At 41.1% G+C, this 17,269-nt stretch overlaps 1 protein-coding gene across 6 annotated transcripts; it reads left to right on the plus strand.

The window, feature by feature from the left end:
- The first annotated feature begins 9 nt into the window (after positions 1-9).
- Positions 10-17,050, plus strand: C4H8orf37 (chromosome 4 C8orf37 homolog). 6 transcript variants are annotated; one of them, XR_003923226.1, is made up of 8 exons: positions 11-301; positions 1,826-1,925; positions 4,364-4,434; positions 4,950-5,015; positions 5,834-5,929; positions 7,634-9,362; positions 13,323-13,484; positions 16,654-17,050. XR_003923226.1 is itself a non-coding variant. In XM_030012894.2 (7 exons), the coding sequence occupies exons 1-7, from the start codon at positions 150-152 to the stop codon at positions 13,333-13,335; spliced, it is 630 nt and encodes a 209-aa protein (XP_029868754.1). In that variant the 5' UTR covers positions 10-149; the 3' UTR covers positions 13,336-13,665. The 6 variants fall into 6 exon arrangements, 3 of the variants coding, with proteins under 3 accessions (XP_029868754.1, XP_029868751.1, XP_029868752.1); XM_030012894.2 differs by lacking the exon at positions 16,654-17,050 and having other exon boundaries at positions 10-301; positions 7,634-7,765; positions 13,323-13,665; XM_030012891.1 differs by lacking the exons at positions 13,323-13,484; positions 16,654-17,050 and adding an exon at positions 12,824-13,310 and having other exon boundaries at positions 10-301; positions 7,634-7,765.
- Positions 17,051-17,269: the final 219 nt, after the last annotated feature.

Below are 17,269 nucleotides of genomic sequence, written 5' to 3' on the forward strand. Positions count from 1 at the left end.
TCATTCCAGACTCCCGGGGCGGCAGCAGGGCCGGGCCGGGCCCCAGCCGCTGTCGAGCTCCCCTGGCGCCCCCCCCGCCACCCCCCTGGGCGCCGAAACTCCGCCCCTGCCGGCGCCGGGCCGCCTTGGCAACCGCTGGCGGCGGCAAGATGGCGGACGACTTGGACCGGTTACTGGATGAAGTGGAGAGGCGGCTCTGCCGCCTGCCGGGGCGGGAGGCGGCGGGCGGCCACCGGCGCGGCGACGGCGAGGAGCAGGAGGAGGAGGCGGCGGCGGCGGCGGCAGCGGTGAAGGAGGGCAGGTTAGCGGTCCCGCGTGGGTCCCGGCGCCCTCACGCACCTCCCCGCCGAGCGGGCGGCCGCCGGCGTGGCGCGCAGCCCGCCCCTCCCCCGCCCTGTGGGGCGGGAGGGGGTCGGCGTCCGGCGAGACCCCTCCGGAGCCGAAAATACCGAGGTTCGGGAGCCGAAACACTGGCCGGCGGTCAACGGGTATCTCCTGTAGTACTTACTTTAAACACCGAAGTCGTCTGCCAGCGAGCTGAGTTACTTCGGACAGTCTTTGTTGGGAGTATCCCAACCTCGGATTAAATATGGCGTTAAAAGCTGCACCAATTTGTTTGTGAGTTAGGCTCAGGGATTACTTAGCTCTATAACTGACCTCGTGATATATATAAAATATCTATAAATCCTGCGATTTAGAGTAGGAAGAACTTTAGCAATAGTATTATCAAACATTTTATTCTGTTGATACTTCAGTCATTTATGTATTCTGTTAACCATATCTTCTACAGTAAGCGCTTGACTTACACTCCACACTTTCATGTATCTACCTCAAATTTCACAATTTTGAAAATGCTGGCCTGAATACTGACAGGATTGGTTGTGACAGGGTAACTGCTGACCGTACTGCCAAGCGGTCTGCCACACTGCTGCGGGCCCTCAGGTTTCCATCCCGGCCCTCACAGGTGTCTTTGCTGGCCCTCAGGTTTCCATCCTGGCTCTCACTGGTATCTCAGACTCCCGTTGGAAGGTCTGTGGACCAGAGGGGCTTTGCCAAATATCTCCACAGGTGGGCTGCTGAGCGCTTACCCAGCAGGCATTTCAGAGTCCCAGGCAAGGATCTTGAAGACCCAAATGACTAATGCAAGACCAACAAGCCTGCTACCTTTGGCCACATTACTGGACTTCCCCATTGTTTGCATAATGGTTAGATAAGCACTTAAATTTAGTCAGTCTAGTTATAATATTTTAAAAAATCACACAGTTTTTTTCTTTCTCAGGAGTAGATTTGTTCTTGATTGGTTAATGCAGCAGTACTACAGGCCTCTTTCTCTGACAAAGACCTAGCAAACAGCAGATGAGTGACAAGACTCCTCGAGTGAAAGCAAAGTGCGGGTGATCTCTCTAAATGCATACAGTTTGGCAGGAATTCCTTCAGAACCCCTGCAGTTGTATAGCATAAGGAGAGAACTCCCCCTGACCTTTCCATATTCCTGCTGCTGAAGATTAATGTGAAAAATCAGGGCTGCCCAATTTACTGCTCTGTAAGTGCAGCATGGGTGATGTTGTCATCATTTTATTCAGGGTTGGAAGTGGTTGGAAATAAAAGAAGCGAGCAAAAATAAGGCCTATGATGGGACACTTCAACAGGGAGTGAAAGGCGTCATCCTGCAGTTTACATCTGTCCAGTCATGATTTGGATGGCCTACCTTAGATACTACAGAAATAATAGAGGAAAAAGGCTGTAACTAATTTTATGTTCTAACTTACAGTTAGAACTGCTCTGGTCATGCTGCGAAATGAAAGTTGATTTGTTTGTTTTTCAGATCAGCTAAACTGTTAATGAGTGCTGGCAGCAGTGAAGAAAATATAGACGACATTATTGATGAAATCTGTAATGACAGCAGCTTTACCAAAACACCTCTGGTGAGTAGGAGTCTGGAGAAATGCAGAACAGATGAGGTTCAGCGATGGAAAGAAAAGCACCATAAACTAAAACTGTTTTAAAGCAAAAAATTAACTAAAACAAGCTGTAGGATGAACTTGGAAAATAAAGCAGGAAGGAAAATGCAACAGTCCTATAGTGAGGAACAGGAGAGTTATAAAGAGGTGGTCTTACCCAGGCAGTAACAGGCAATTAAAGGAAATGCTAGTTCAAGACAGAGCATAGCATCAGATATCACAGAATTACGGAATGGTTGAGGTTGGAAGGGACCTCTGGAGGTCATCTGGTCCAACCACCTGCTCAAATAGGGCTACCTAGAGCTGGTTGCCCAGGACCATGTCCAGACAGCTTTTGAATATCTCCAAGGATGGAGATTCTACAGCCTAAGTAATCTGTTCCAGTGTCTGACCACCCTCACAAGAAGTAAAGAAGTTTTTTCATATGTTTAACCGGAATTTCTTGTATTTCAATTTGTGCCCATTGCCTCTTCTCCTGTCAGTGGGCCTCACTGAGAAGAGTCTGGCTACATCTTCTTTGTTTTTCCCTGTCATGTATTTTTATACATCAATAAGATTCTCCTAACCCTTGCTTTCTCCAGGCTAAAGAATTCCAGCTCTCTACAAATACAGCCTCTACCTGTATGTCAGATGGTCTAAGTCCTTAATCACCATTATGTCCATGTCTCCTTTGTGCTGGGCACAGCACTCCAGACATGTCTATGAGGCCACATCAGGAGTTCTGTGTCCAGTTCTGGGCTCCCCCAGTACGAGAGGTGGAGCTACTGGAGAGCATCCAGCAAAGGGCCGTGGAGATGATTAAGAGACTGGAGTATCTTTCATATGAGGAGAGGCTGGGAGAGCTGGGACTGTTCAGCCTGGAGAAGAGAAGGCTCCAGGGGTATCTTGTCAATGTGTGTAAATACCTGATGGGTAGAGTAAAGAAGGGGCCAGACTCTCTTCTATAGTGCCTAGTGACAGGACGAGAGGCAATGGGCACAAACTGAAAGACATGAAATTCCATCTGTACACAAGAAAACACTTTTTTTACTGCGAGGGTGGTCAAACACTGGCACAGGCTGTCCAGAGAGGTTGTGGAGTCTCTGTCTGTGGAGATTTTCAAAACTGAACTAGACACAGTCCTGGGCAAGCTGCTGAAGCTGACCCTGCTTTGAGCAGGGGTGGTGGCCTAGATGATCTCAAGAGGTCCCTTGCAATCGAAAGGGTTCTGTGATTCTGTCTCACCAGTGCTGAGTAGAGAGCAAGGATCGCCTCCCTTGACCTGCTGGCAACGTCCCTCCTAATGTAGCCCAGGATGCTGTTGGCCTTCTGTGCTGCAAGGGCACACTGCTGGCTCATGGTCAACTTATCATTGACTGAATTTCCCACGGCCTTCACTGCAAAGCTGCTTTCCAGCTGGTCAGCCCTCAGCGTGTTCTGGTGCATGAGGGTTGTTCCTCCCCAGGGTCGGGAATTTGCATTTCCTCTTAGGTGAACTTCAAGAGATTCCTCTCAGCCCATTTCTGCAGTCTGTTGAGGTCCCTCTGAATGGTAATGCAGTCATCTGGCATGCCAACCACTGCTCCCCATTTTGTATCATCTGCAAATTACTTCTGTTGTTTGACAGCAGGAGATGGTGATGAAGCTGCAAATTTACGTTGTTAAGACAGTCAGAGTGATAGAAGGCATTGAAAATAGATATTCATTTAGGTATCATCAGTAGAAAATTGTATTATTTATACTTCATAACCCCTGTGCAGATGCTCTTATTTTCATGAGTGACGTTGGTTTTGCTTTGGTTGTCTTTGATTTCTTACAGAATGGCTAAGTCTGAACCAACAGAAAACACTTGTATACCGCAATACGTATGTCTGAGCAAAAGAGAACTACATCAGTAAATTTGCATAATTTTATCATTTTATATCCCTAGGACTTCCCATTTAGTATCTAGAATTCAAGTATTCTAGAAGTCAAATAACGTGGTTTATGTGCAGTAAATAACAAACTTTTCAAAGACATTTTATCTTTTTGAATAATGTAGGTCCTTGATGTGTTTTCAGTAAAACAAAAGCTCAGAAAACCTGAGGGAGAAGGTTACTAAATTAAACTTTTTTAAAAGCAAAATTATTAAAAAGCAGGCATGAAATACTGTCTTGATTGTAAAGTCAAAGTGATTGTGTGGTGTTGAATTCCTTCATGCAGAGGTGGGAACTCAGGGAAGAGAAGCCTCGTTCCTCATTTAACTGTTACTTCAGCAGCTCTTTTCTCAAAGAGCATCACAGAAAGATAAGCAATAAAATTCCCAAATTCTTAGTCCCCTTCTTCTGTGACTGAGATTTTCTGGCTCCTGCTTATTAAGTAAAACAGAATATTGTTACCTTGCTGTAATGCTGCCTTTTATTCTTTGATTGCTTTTTAAATAGAAATTGAAGTCTAACTCTGCAAGTCTCAGACCTGAAAGCAATAGTGCTGTTGTACAGGCTCATAGGAAAAGGTAAGTAAAAAATGTTTATGTTGAACATAGCTTGATTATAGCTTGTTGTCAGTCTAATAATATTGCTCCTGTTCAATCTGTGTTGACATTAACTAAGAAAGAAACTGAGTACTCAGAAAAGTATTGTTTTTGAAGAAAAAGATAAACAGAAAGATGATTCTGAAGAATTGCTAATGTGCTTTCATGTGGTCAAAATTATTTGTTATAAATTTATTAATTGTTTAAGTTATTGAACAACAGCTTCCTTTGCCTTGTGGACATATACGTTTATCAAATGCTGCAATATATAGTCCCATATATATTTGGTATAGAGAGTGGTTGTTGTAGAGTTTTTCTTTGAACACCTTGGTAATGGAAATTTTAAAATTCTATAGTTTGTAAACATTTGGATGCTTTGCCTATATTTAATAAATATTATTTTAGAAATACCATACTGTTAAACTAGGAGAAGCATTGTACTACTTTCTCAAAAATGTTTTGCTATAATTTAATATTTTTTAATGAAATCTATATAGATGCTGTCCAGTGTTCCTGGGTGGAAGCTCTTCACCATATGGCATAGGAACAAATATTTCAAAAAGGTAGGAAATGTGAAAAAAAAAAAAGTTCTACTTGCTTTATCATTATTTTTATTCACAACTGTGTTTCTGCGGTGGTACAGTGTTCTGCATTTGAACTGGACAGGACAGCCCTATATTCATCTAAACATATGTCTGCCTGTAACTGCAGTTGAAGTCAGCTGGTCCCTTCCAGTCCTTTGTTGTTGACCGCTAGATCTTTTTTTCATTTGAGGAGTTGAAAGATATGTGCAAATGAGACACGAGACTCCAAAAATCAGTAACAGGTAGTTAAGAAAATTGCTGCTGTAGAATATTGTTATTTTTCCCTGCCTCTCTTCATCTTTCTGTGCGATGCTGAGTATGTGACTTAAATCAACGGGCTGGTTTAAATCATCCCAGAGCCTGAAATGAAAATAGTCAGAGTGCTTTGCAACTGCAGCTGAACTTAGTAGGAGAGGTACTTTAAAGATTTATCCCCAATATCCTGTAGAATGTTATTGCTTTTCCTTGTGGGATTTTTTGTAGTAATTATGCGTTTGATGCATATTTGGATGCTGGTCAGGTGCCATACCAGTGAGGAAGACTAAAGAGAATATATCAAGAGAGTATTAGTTTATTTCATGTGTTCTGTGAGGTTAGGAACCTGTAAAAATAATACCTGATCATAGAGTTAAAACACATACCATAATGAATGTGCCAGAGATGTCAAAAAATTAAGATTACAGGGTAACCTTGCTTCTAGTATTTCTGAGTGAGCGCTGTACTTTAAAACAGTTATGATCTGCGTAGCCTCTCTGATTGTAATAAGCTCTTGGAGCTTTCTGTTCTTTTTTGGTCAGAACGTGTGATCAACTACGTTGTACTGCTTGCGACTTCCGTGTGTCACTTTTCAATGACTACATCTGGGATCAGTCCTGTGATTATCTTTTTTTCAGGTATGTCTGAGGTGGGTTTGGTATTAGTATTGCGTGGCTGTGCTTTGGGGCTTGATATGAACGGAAAAGATGAAAAGTCCTGAGCACTCCTGTGTTACTTAAAAAGGAGCATGTGTGCAACCTGTTCAGGGATCAGGTGGGAAAGTCTGCAGGGAGAGGGATGCAATGTCTCCCATAATCGTGCCTTTCCATTTCTTCCCCCGTCACTCTACCTCTGTGCTTTTTAAAAAGACTTCAAGTTTCATGGATCAAAAGGCAACTTTACTGCTGAAATGAGCAGACAATCTGTGTGATGGACTGGCCTCTGGTGTGCCATTGCAGGATGTCTACAAAATGAATGCAGATTTTTCAGCATGTACTTCTCACCGTACCTTCAGTCATACAAACTGTGATTGTTTCAAGTCAGATTTTGGTTTTTTCAGTATCGTTATATTATATATAAGTATACTTTTACCCAGTACTGTAGTAGGCATGCTCCTAATACAGACATCAAATTGGAATGCCTCGGGTTTTAGTAGTCTCTGTATGTGCCCGTTAACTGTTGGGAGGTAGTGGATGTGTTCAGAGTATGTGCTTGGCCACCAGGGGGTGGACAGCTGGAGAAGAGCAGTAGTGGGTACATCATCTCCTTTTCCATTATTTTTCCTGTATTACATGTTAGGTTTTTCCTGTATTTTCCTTCAAGTTTCAAAATTGTATTTCTCTTTGAATGCAAATCTTATTTTCCCATTACTTAAAGCAGCATTAAAAATACAGTGCTGCACTAGTCTCCTGAGATGAGTTTGGTAACTGGAAAGGTTAAATAAAAATATGATTCTTTTACTTACTCAAAGTCAAAATTATTCTGCTTCTGATTTCTTGAAATTAATATTAAAAAAAAAAAGAAATGAAAGGCATTAGTATCAGATACTTGTAACATTGATTAAAATCTGTAATCTTTAGCAAGATATTTAGCTATTTATTTTGACCAATCTGAAGTTTAAAAAATGAAGTTGAAGATTGAACATTTGCCTTCCATGAATAGGCGTCTGACCTCTTTTTCTAAAAATTCTTCCTTTGATGTTTGTTTTGGGTTTTCTTTATTTAGCTGGACTTGTTAATGTTGTTTCTGAGCAACTGAGTGGTCAGTAATTGATGGCCAGGAGGAGGTCATGAGAGCAGGGATAGTTAAAATGCTAAATCTGTTGTGCTTGATGCTTGCATAGGAATTACTTGTGGTTTGATGTACATTCTTCCCTCTTAAGGCCAATTCATTTCAGTCACTTTAACAACCATCCTGAATAACAGTTCCTGATGAAAATTTTAGCTGTTGTTGTTGTACCCATTCTGCATAGGGATTTTTACAGTAAGTTTGATAAGATAAATACATTTTTGGATAATTTCTTAACACGACAATTAACTCTATCTAGTTTTCTTCCCAGCTCTTTCTCTGGAGGCTCACACAGGGTCTCTAAACCCGACCGAGGACATTGTTTACAAAAATGTCAATCTCCAGTTGATCTGAGAATACAGCAACTACACACTGAAACTGCTCTCAGGAAAGGACTGTGTTCAAAACAGAATTTAAACACATCCCTAAATTCATTCATGACAATGGTACTCAGAAATGTTCTTAAGAGCTCTTCTGAATTGAAATGGCCTTAGGAATCTTTTTTCTTTAAAAAAAAAATGCATGATCCTAAGCTGAACTCACTTGATTGGCAGGAATAACATGCCTGAGCTCAGTAAACTAAGAGCAAAGATGATAAAGAAGAAAGGAGCACGAGCATATGCTTGTCAGTGCAGCTGGAGATCCATTGATGAATTAACTGACCTCCAAACAGACCAGCAGCTTCGGTGGGTTTGTGGTAAACATGCAGAATGAAGTCCTTTTGTGCGTGGTACCTACTTGTGTGGAAACAGGTCATAAACTCAATTTGTGTCCCCCACAGTTTTCTGAGAACAGATGGAAACCTGAATACTTATATCTAGAAATAGATTATAACACCCAGACTTCAACCTGAAAACTTTTTTTCAATTTATCTGTCTTGCAAGCAACGTGGGGAGTTGAATTATTAGAAGAAACAATCAATTTGGAGGCTTTCTAGATGCTAAATGAGGTTAAAGCTTATACTCAGTAGTGTTAAAGAAAGGAAGAGGAAATTGACAGATTTAGGCATGGGGCAAAGCACCTTGAGACTCTTCCTCATATCTAGCAGAGCACCTTATTTCCCATGTTTGCAGAATCTTGGACTCAAAATATGGTGGGTTGGGATGCAGCCATGACACACAAGCATATGAATTTCTGCACAGAAATTAATACTGCTGTTCTGCTTTACTCATAGCTGTTAATGAGCAAGTGGTTGTAGATCTCTTAAAAAATTACTGCAAGATCAGCTCTCACCTCGAAGGTTTCAGCACACCCCAAAACTTTACTTTCTTTTAGCCACCAGTAGCCAAAAACTGCAGGTGCTGGAAATCTCCATCCAGTTCCTACTGCTTTCTTCAAAGCACTTTCTGCTGACTAAAGACTTTTACCACAGTGAATTTCTTGGACTTCCCTTCAGCCTTCACTGCAAGAGGTGAACAAGTTATTGTGCAATTATTAAATACTGTGCAATTTTAAAGAGATTCTGAAGAGTGTATAACTCTTTATCAATATTTTCAAGGGAAAAAAGCCTTAGGCTTTTGAGTGAGAAAATATATATCCCCACTGACATTCAGATTTGGATTTTTTTCAGTTTCACTTAGCTCTCACTTCAGCTTCACTTCAAAATACTATGTATTCAGAAAGTGTAACTGTGCTGTTTCAACACACTCCCTTCCCCCAGTAACATCGTAAAACTACTTCCAGTATCATGTTACTTGGTGAATTGTCTTGATTACAGTTAATGTCACTATACTTTATGAGCTCTTTCTTTTCATTCTGTATAAATGACACAGGAGATGGATATGGGTTTTGGGTGGGCAGAGAGGAAGGAAAGGATTACCAGTCCTGGCAATTACTAAATTGAAAAGTATCTCAAAATGGGAAGTCTGTCAATATTTTTGCTATGCACTATGTGATACTGTACAGATAAATTCAATTACTTTGTGCAATTCTAGCTATACAGAGCTATTTCTTTTTTTGTGAAGTTTTGCTCATGGCCCTGATCTGTACATTTGTTCTTTTTCTGAGCTTTTCCAAAACAATTGCATGATCTTTCTTATAGAGGTCATCTCTTGAACCTGTTGCTTTTTCTGTACCCCTCTGAAAGAGCAGATATCGGTAGTGACCAGAGGCACAATATACTCTGCGTCCTGCTCACCTTCCCCCTCCATGAGTGTTTTTTTAGAACCTGCAGAGGACCAGCAGTGTGCCTGGGAGGCCTGGTAGTGCTTTACATACACAGTGCTTCGGTGCTCTAGAGTGCATGTTCCAGTGCCACATGCGGCCTTGCTAGTAGGTTCAGACGTGAGTTTGCTTTGGAGAGGTACTACTTGGCATAATGGTATAGACATATTTGAGGTCATGTATTGTTTTCAATGCAATTGGTGTTTCAGGCTGAAGTTTCAACTGCTAGAGTCTAAAACTGCAGGTTCAGGAGACAGAGAGACCCAGAGACCAGTTGATTAATAGTCAGCTACTGGAAGAGGTCTGCTTGCCTTTCTGTCCTTTGTGAAGAGATAGCCTCTGTGTGGACTGTAAGCAGTGTTCCTGGGTTTTCTTCAGGTGAGCCTGAGCGATTTCCAGTCCCAGAGAACATCAGTGCTAATGGTAAGAGAAGAACCCAGCAGTAGTACGTAATTTATTAACAAGCTCTAGAGAAGAAGAAACCTACTTTCCATTCTTCTTCTTGAAGAAGAATGCATTTCAAAAAGTGCTGAGTTGCCTTAGCTTGCCTGCTCCAAGGCCATTTGAAACTGATGACCAAGTAGCTCCGCAGGATGCTCTTTTGGCCTGCCTTTGCACTGGAACTTGTGCCACAATGTAGGGAACAAGTTGGGCTTGCAACTTGTGAGCAGGAAATGGGGAAATCCTAACACCCATCTCAGTTCATGAGTCTTACGTGACTTGGAAAAGGAGCGCAAAAGGTCTCCTGTACCCTGTTTTAAACAAACCAACAGAAATAGTCACCCTCTCTGGAATAGTTTGCACTACCAAGTGTGTGGAGCAAATCGTGCAGAAACAAAAGTTCAAGACATCCGTTCTAGTGATTTTTATGACAAGAATACAGCCTGCAGCACTTCAAAAGTGGAGGCTAGGAAGGAATTGAGACAAAAGGACTAAGAGTGTAGGAGAAGTAAAAAGGATTAGCACCAATATCTATTGACAACGTTAGTCAGCATTTCTCCGAGGTCACCTCACCCCTCAGTCTTCTGTTAGCCTGGAGAGTTGTAGAAAGAGAGTTCTTCTTCTGGGTGGAGATTGTTGTCAGGTGATTGTATCACTAATGCAATTAAGACTGCACTCCAAGCACTGAAAATGTTAGGAGATAATCTTTATTGGTAAATGTGCGTGAAAACCTGAGCATTCCCCTGAAATCATCATGCTTATTCGAGTGTAGTTACTTGTTTCTAGCCTTGGTCAGAATGGTGGGATATGACAGCTCTTTGTCCAAGTGAAGTTTTAAACAGGTGCAGAAATAGTGCTTATTGCATTAGTTTTCATTACAGAATTTAGCATATTTCTAGATCTGATAATAGTTACTGTGTCATTAAATATAATTATTTTGTTGGAAAGAGGAGTGGTATTAAGTATTTGATTTCCCTTCCTTTACTGTCTTCAGTTACATGTTACAAACCACTCCGAAGTCCTCAAATGAAAAGAATGTAAAGAAAGGTAAAATTAGAACTTGAATGCTCATTTGATGAAGGTATTGTAAGATTGCACAAGGTTTTCAAGATGTAGCCCAGACCCTAAGTGATATTTCCGTGTCAGTTATCTGAGATAGCAGGGACTATGTAAAGAATTTTGTTTAAGAATGCCATTCAGCTGTTGTCAAACGGAAGTACTGGAGAACAGTTTTGCTATGTATAAACGTGACCATTGTTTTCCTCCAGTTTTTTTCTTTGGAAGTAATAATACCATTTCTGTTTGTGAAATGGGCAAGGTGAAAACCTGAGACTTTCATTTTGTTTAGGTGATATGCTTGGAAATTTTTTATTCTGCAGCAGATCCCTCAACAAAACAAAACCAATGAAGGATGACAAAATGAGAATCCACACAAAAGCATTCACTTGGAAATTTTAGTGTCATACCAACTTTTGTAAATCTGTGTTCCTGCAGCACTTCTAGATAGGAATCCAATTCAGATGTACGTAGTGCATTCTTATAGCTTTTCTTTATCAAATTTTAATGTGCTGTTCTGACCATATCTAACTTGTTTTACCTGCAAACTATGGAGGGTGTCCAACCCAGATGCTGAGTATAGCTCAATAGAGTAATTATTAAGGATCTTGCCCTGCCATAAAATTTAACTTAGAGAAGCATAATAGCATCACACATTGCAAGCTCTGCACTGTATAAAATTGAATAAAGATATTTTTTTTCTGAGCACCCATTTCAGTTTTGTACTGAAGGTATTCTACAAATGCTAGGCACTGGAAGCTGCCACTTGCTGAAAGACTGCTCACTTCTCTTGTTTCCTGACATGTGAGCCTTTGGGTCATGTAACCAGCACATGTGGTAGTCAAACAATAGGAGAGGGACTGTGCTGGGAGCTGCGTAGGCAAATTTTTCTTCCTGCCAGGCTCTTTTTGCACAAGACCTGACCAGTTTTGTCTGCTGTGTGACATCTGATAACTGCAGACAGGCCAACCTGTAGGGGATGGAGTAAAGGAGCATCAGGTGCTGCTCATTTGCAAGGGCCACATATAATTCCTGGGACTTGGCATGTGTGCTTCAAGGAATGCATTTTTCAAATGTTGATACTTCAATAAAATGAAAAGTTGGAACAAATCTGAATTGTGTGTTGTGTAAATGCTATTGTGTTGTTCCTATCTAAGAGAAGCCTTATAAAAATTATGTAGGACCATGTTTTCTCTGTCAGAAGGGTTATGAAATGCCCTTAGTACAAAAACACTGTCCAACTCATAAGAAACAATAAGTACTGTTGTGTGTGTTTTCTCACATCGATGGGGATGCAGCAAATACCTGAGAATTAAATGAACTTTAACATTCTTTACCAGATAACATGAGGAGAGCACATTAAATTATAGAGAGCTCATAAAGGTGGCTGCATTTACCACATTTCTTGGATGTTTACCTAGGATAAAAGGTGGAGCCAGCTGCTGTGGAAGGGGGCATATAGCTAACTTCTTGCAGAGTGGGATGCTGGTACCTTTGTGTATCAGTCAAGGCAGGTTTTCACTAGCATCACACTGGTCACTTAAAAGAGGGAGATCAATCAAGGAATCACAACATTTGCTGTCCCCTGGATCTCACTGTAGAAAACCATTCTTAGTACCAGGAAGAAGTTGCTCTACATATGGGAGTTGGAACAAATGGTGTTTCTCCATCATGGAGAAATGCTGCATGGCATACGTTAGAGTAACAGACATAAATATTTCCTATATTCCATTCTGAATTTGGACTCCAGGCGTTGGTGCTCTTCAGGCAATAATTACTTCCCAGACTTAGTGGGCAGTGTGGACACTGTGAGAACACATAGAAAACACCCACTGCCTCAGGAGTACTCCTGACTTACCTTATTTACGACTTGCAATGTCACAGTGCACCGTTAGAAGGTAGTGACCATGTACATTTAATTCACATTGACAACTTTTCTGTTGGGTTAGATGTGCTTTAAAAGTATGCAATTTGGGGTAAAATGTGATTATACAATCTAGTCTGTAGAGGGCAGAGCAACACCGCTGAGTGTTACAGTTCAGCTTATGCTTCACTAATACAAGCTCATACTTCTTTTTTTCTAGAATAATGAAGATTTACATTCAACCAACCGAGGCTGCTTGCATTTGTCTCCTACTAGTGTGATTATAAGTGGGGTAGCCAGATCTGTGGCAACTCCACTTTATTTTTGTGTGACTTCATCCAAATGGTCCTGAAGTGGTCCTTGACCAGTACTAAAGCAGATTAACTTTTTTAGCTCTCAGCTAAAGAAGCGTAAAAAAAACCCCTGTGTCTCTGTGTGTGTATGTAGGTATATGTATGTATATGTTTATCCTCTAATAACATCGTGGAAAAACTAAATTGCCTCAGGATTTACCTTTCACCCTGCCCAAATTAATTTTCCCTGAAAAGGTTGTTAAGTAATTTTGGCAAGTAGAGGTTGTGTACGTTAGGATCTTCTAATGTTCAATACAAAAATTATATGGCACATCACCCAAGATATGAAAAGATGGCAGATCTTTAAAAGGAAATATTAAAGGGCCAAGATTTAGAAATACCAAAAAATCGTTTCTGTCTATGTAGGAAAGCAATGTAGACCAGAGATGCTGCAGAGCAAGCAGTCTGAGAAATGGCAAGGAGAATCGTCTGAAGACCTGCATCCCGTAGTTCATCAGCCATGAGCCGTGGCTAAGGTTTTGGTGAAATCTCACTCTCTGAACTCTCTTCTGGTTTTTTGGGAATCCAGTAAGTGGGAATGCACAAAGCAGATTTATAGTGGATGGAAGTAACTGTGATCTCCGGTAACTGGTGAAGTTGTGTCTATTTCTGTAGAAGCAATAAGGTGCTTTTAACTGGAAGCACAAACACATCTAAACCATGAAACTAGAGTTTGCTTATTTTACTGGTAAAAGAGGGAGTATCATCTAAATTTAGCCTAGTTACACCATAGGTGAGTGATCTCTGTAACACTTCATTTTTTACTTACTTCCTTCCTTCTAATAGGAGAAATAGTTGAACAAAAAGGTTAGTAGAGAAAATAGGAATAAGCAAGGCTGAGTAGCACAGTGTGAGAGGTTGCCTATAGAAAAGTTTCATGAAAACATTTTTTCAGGCAAGAAATAAGCCATTGGTTTTTGTTTGCTTCTAGAGAAGACACACCTAAGTGAAAGAAACAAAAATAGCATGCTGCCGGGACAAGTTGAAATGTCCACAATTTGCCAAAAGCAAGGACAAAACTTCATATGGCAGGTGTCCTTTCTAGGAGTCTTTTAGAATTGCAATTCCAGGGGCTGGTCCAGAAGGTGGGGGTGAATCCACCCCCCCATACACTGCCCTTCGGTCACTTCCATCCCAGGAACCTGAGCTGCATAGGGAAGCGAAGTGCAGGAGTGTCTTCAACCTCGGAGGGTACCTGCTTGCTTCCACATGAGGATGCAGTGGAACACGTGAGCGGAGTATGGTTCATTTGGGTTTGGGTTTTTTTCCTCTAAAATTTGTGAGAAGGGTTTCCTGCAGTATTTTGAAACCTGTTTCCTGGTGATAGGTTTTAGATACAAGAGCTAAGATAGTCAGATGTTATATTTAGATATTATAGTCAGATATTATATTTAGTTATAAGAGCTAAGATAATCAGGGCTGCTAAAATCATCTTAGCCAGTGGTTTATAGCTGTAATTCAAATACAAGCAAATGATCTTGAAGCTTTTCATGACAGTTTAGTGAAACTGAAACCCTCACAGCCTCAGAGCTTATGCTAAAGAACTGGGAGGCAAAGAGGAGGAAGACATTTTCATACTGGTCAAACAAACACATAATATTCTAGCTCCAAGTACCTTAAATACATCTATTTAAAAATGTGGTTGTCTACAGAGGGGAAAAAAATGTTAACTAGCTTTTGAATGGTGGTAAGATATTTTATAAAGTATCCATTAAATTTTTCAATCTCTATTTAAAGGCAAGTAATATGGCCTTGCTCTAAGACAATGCAATGTATGTGATAGTAATGAAATACAGTGAGCATACATCTTTCAGCTAATGCAAAGAAGCTCTGGGATAGTCAGCAAGCTGATGGTGCTCGGAAGCCCATGTCCTGACTGCCCCAATGTAAACAGCATTCACAGGAAGGGGGAAGCAGCTACCAGAGAAGAGACAGGAAGGTTGCATTTAGCATCAAACTCCTTATCTAGGGCAGAGTGGGCTGCTCAGGATGCGGATAAGAAAAAGTGTATAAATTGCTACAGCAGACTGTGATAGCTGCCTGGCTGTAACACCCTTCCTGGGAAGACCATTCACATCGATGTAATCAGGGTACAATCTTGCACATGCAGATGGGTTTAGGAAGAGATTATATCCTGAGGCCAGTTATCCGAAAAACTGCTTACCATGGTGTATTACGGTCTCATTCAGTCTCAGTTACTGTCACTTGCAGAAACAGATTGATCTGCATGCCAAAGTAAGAGGGTGCGTGTCTTTTAAAAATAAAAACTTTATCATAGTAAGAATTATTATTAGTCTTACTAGCCCTAAAGAAATATAAGCCTTTCCTGAATCCTAATACACACTGCAATATCCGGTTCAATTTTTAGATTATAGGTTTTATATCAGAGCTGGCACAGCTCTGGTTCCAACGCTTTAGAGATAAAAGCTGTTGCAGCATTGTTTTACTGCTTTGAATCAATGAGGTGTCTTGTTTACAAGTGGAAGATAAACAGCTTCAAAACATTCTTGGCAGTATAATGGGTTTCTCGTTAACATATGATGCCAAGTTTCCTTTTGATTTCTGTGTATATCTTGGGAAATCCATCCACCCTGAGCCCACAGCGCAGCAAGGCACCATTCAATCAATACGTGCTCCTCAGTGGCTGAAATGAAGAGTTAACACAAAATGGTAGCATCCTCTGCACTGATTTTTCTATGAATGATGACTCTTATTTCTCCCCTCTTCCCCAAAGTATACTGCAAAATTATTTCAGATTTTCTCAAAACTTTATACAAGCTAAGGTTGAGACCTGGAAACACTTTAAAGCAGTCTTTTAGTTGCATCTTCCCACATATGTCTGAAACACCACTTTTTTTTTTTCCATGCTAGACATATATTTAGTTCAATTCCAGTGAGGAAGGCTGGAAACAATTAAACTATGAAAAAGGAGAGTGGTACAAAAGAGTCTACCCGTGTCCTGAAGAGCAATAAAATATATCTGTCCTGGGTAATTGCAAAGAGAACATTCTGGATTTGAACTGCTAAAACAAGTTAAGCCAAGAAGATATTGGGGTCCATCTGTTCTGCAAACTGAATGTGGGTACTGCACATCACCGATCTCCTGAGAACAGGAGGATACGGTGACACAGCCGTCAGCAGTCTTAGCGCCCAGAGTATCCAGCCAGGTGCTTCACGCCAGGGTTGCTAGCGTAAGCTAAAATCCTTAATCGCTCTGTTTTTGCAAAAGATTTTTTTTTCCCCATAGTATATTGGAAATCCCTCCTAAAACCTGGAGAGCATTACTTCTTTATAAAGAATATGTTTGTAAAGTGGATAATTTCCAGATGTCAAATCGTTTCTCAGACCTTGCAATAACAATTCACTACTCGGGGTTCTCGGCCAGGGCTGGGCACGTGGTTACCTTGGGTATTTTCAGGATCCATGGTAAGGCAAATGGCACCTTTAAATAGGGGAAAAACAAACAGCCTAATAGGCACTTCACAGCAGAGAGCACCTCATCAGGTTTGTCCCAACACATTCTCACATCATTGTTCGATAGGGTAACAGGCCATAAAAGAACGAAGCAGCTACTTTCCTTTTCTGTCAGATGTTGCAAGTTACTCATATTTCCTGTTCTGCTATTTAAAGGACTAAGGGCTGAAAATGGGAGTTCATTAACTTGTCTGAAATGAAATATTTTCCTGTCTTTCTACAGCCACGGTCAAATGAATGACATAAACTGAGGCCTGGAAGGCATCTCCGAGGAGCAGGTAGTGCCTTCTGCCCTGAAACAGGACTAGCCCTACTGGAAGCTCAGGCTGAACCCAGGTGCAGGTTGCCACCAGAAATCTCCCTCCAATCTGCAGGGGGCTGGATATAGTATATGTCAAAGAAAAAGAGACCACGAGTTTCCATGCTGGCTGTCCAGCGGGTCCCAGGAGGGACAGGAGGAACACCCCTCTCTCCCTGCTGCCTGATGGTTTGGGCTCTATTTTAGCCAAGAACAGAAGCGCATGGGAGAACGCAGGAGAATTTCAATAAGCTAACACCAGTGGCATTTAGGCACTTAGTGGTATTTTTGACAGTCTTCCCTTAACTGAGCACATTCACGCTTGAACCACTTAAAACTAAAACAGTGCTTCCCACACTTTTTTTCATTCCTGTTGGCTGTTGTTTTCTTTACAGACTTGAAAGTATGCTTATTCATCCTTCAGAAAAAATCTCATCTTGGTCTGGACAGCCTGGGAAAAGCTCAGGGCACGCTTGCAATGCAAACTTTGAGGAAGTAAATTTAGTTTCTCAATGAGTTTAACCAATTCAGCTGTCATGTC

This window comes from Aquila chrysaetos, chromosome 4 (genome assembly GCF_900496995.4).
Source record: "Aquila chrysaetos chrysaetos chromosome 4, bAquChr1.4, whole genome shotgun sequence".
NCBI classification, from domain to species: domain Eukaryota; kingdom Metazoa; phylum Chordata; class Aves; order Accipitriformes; family Accipitridae; genus Aquila; species Aquila chrysaetos.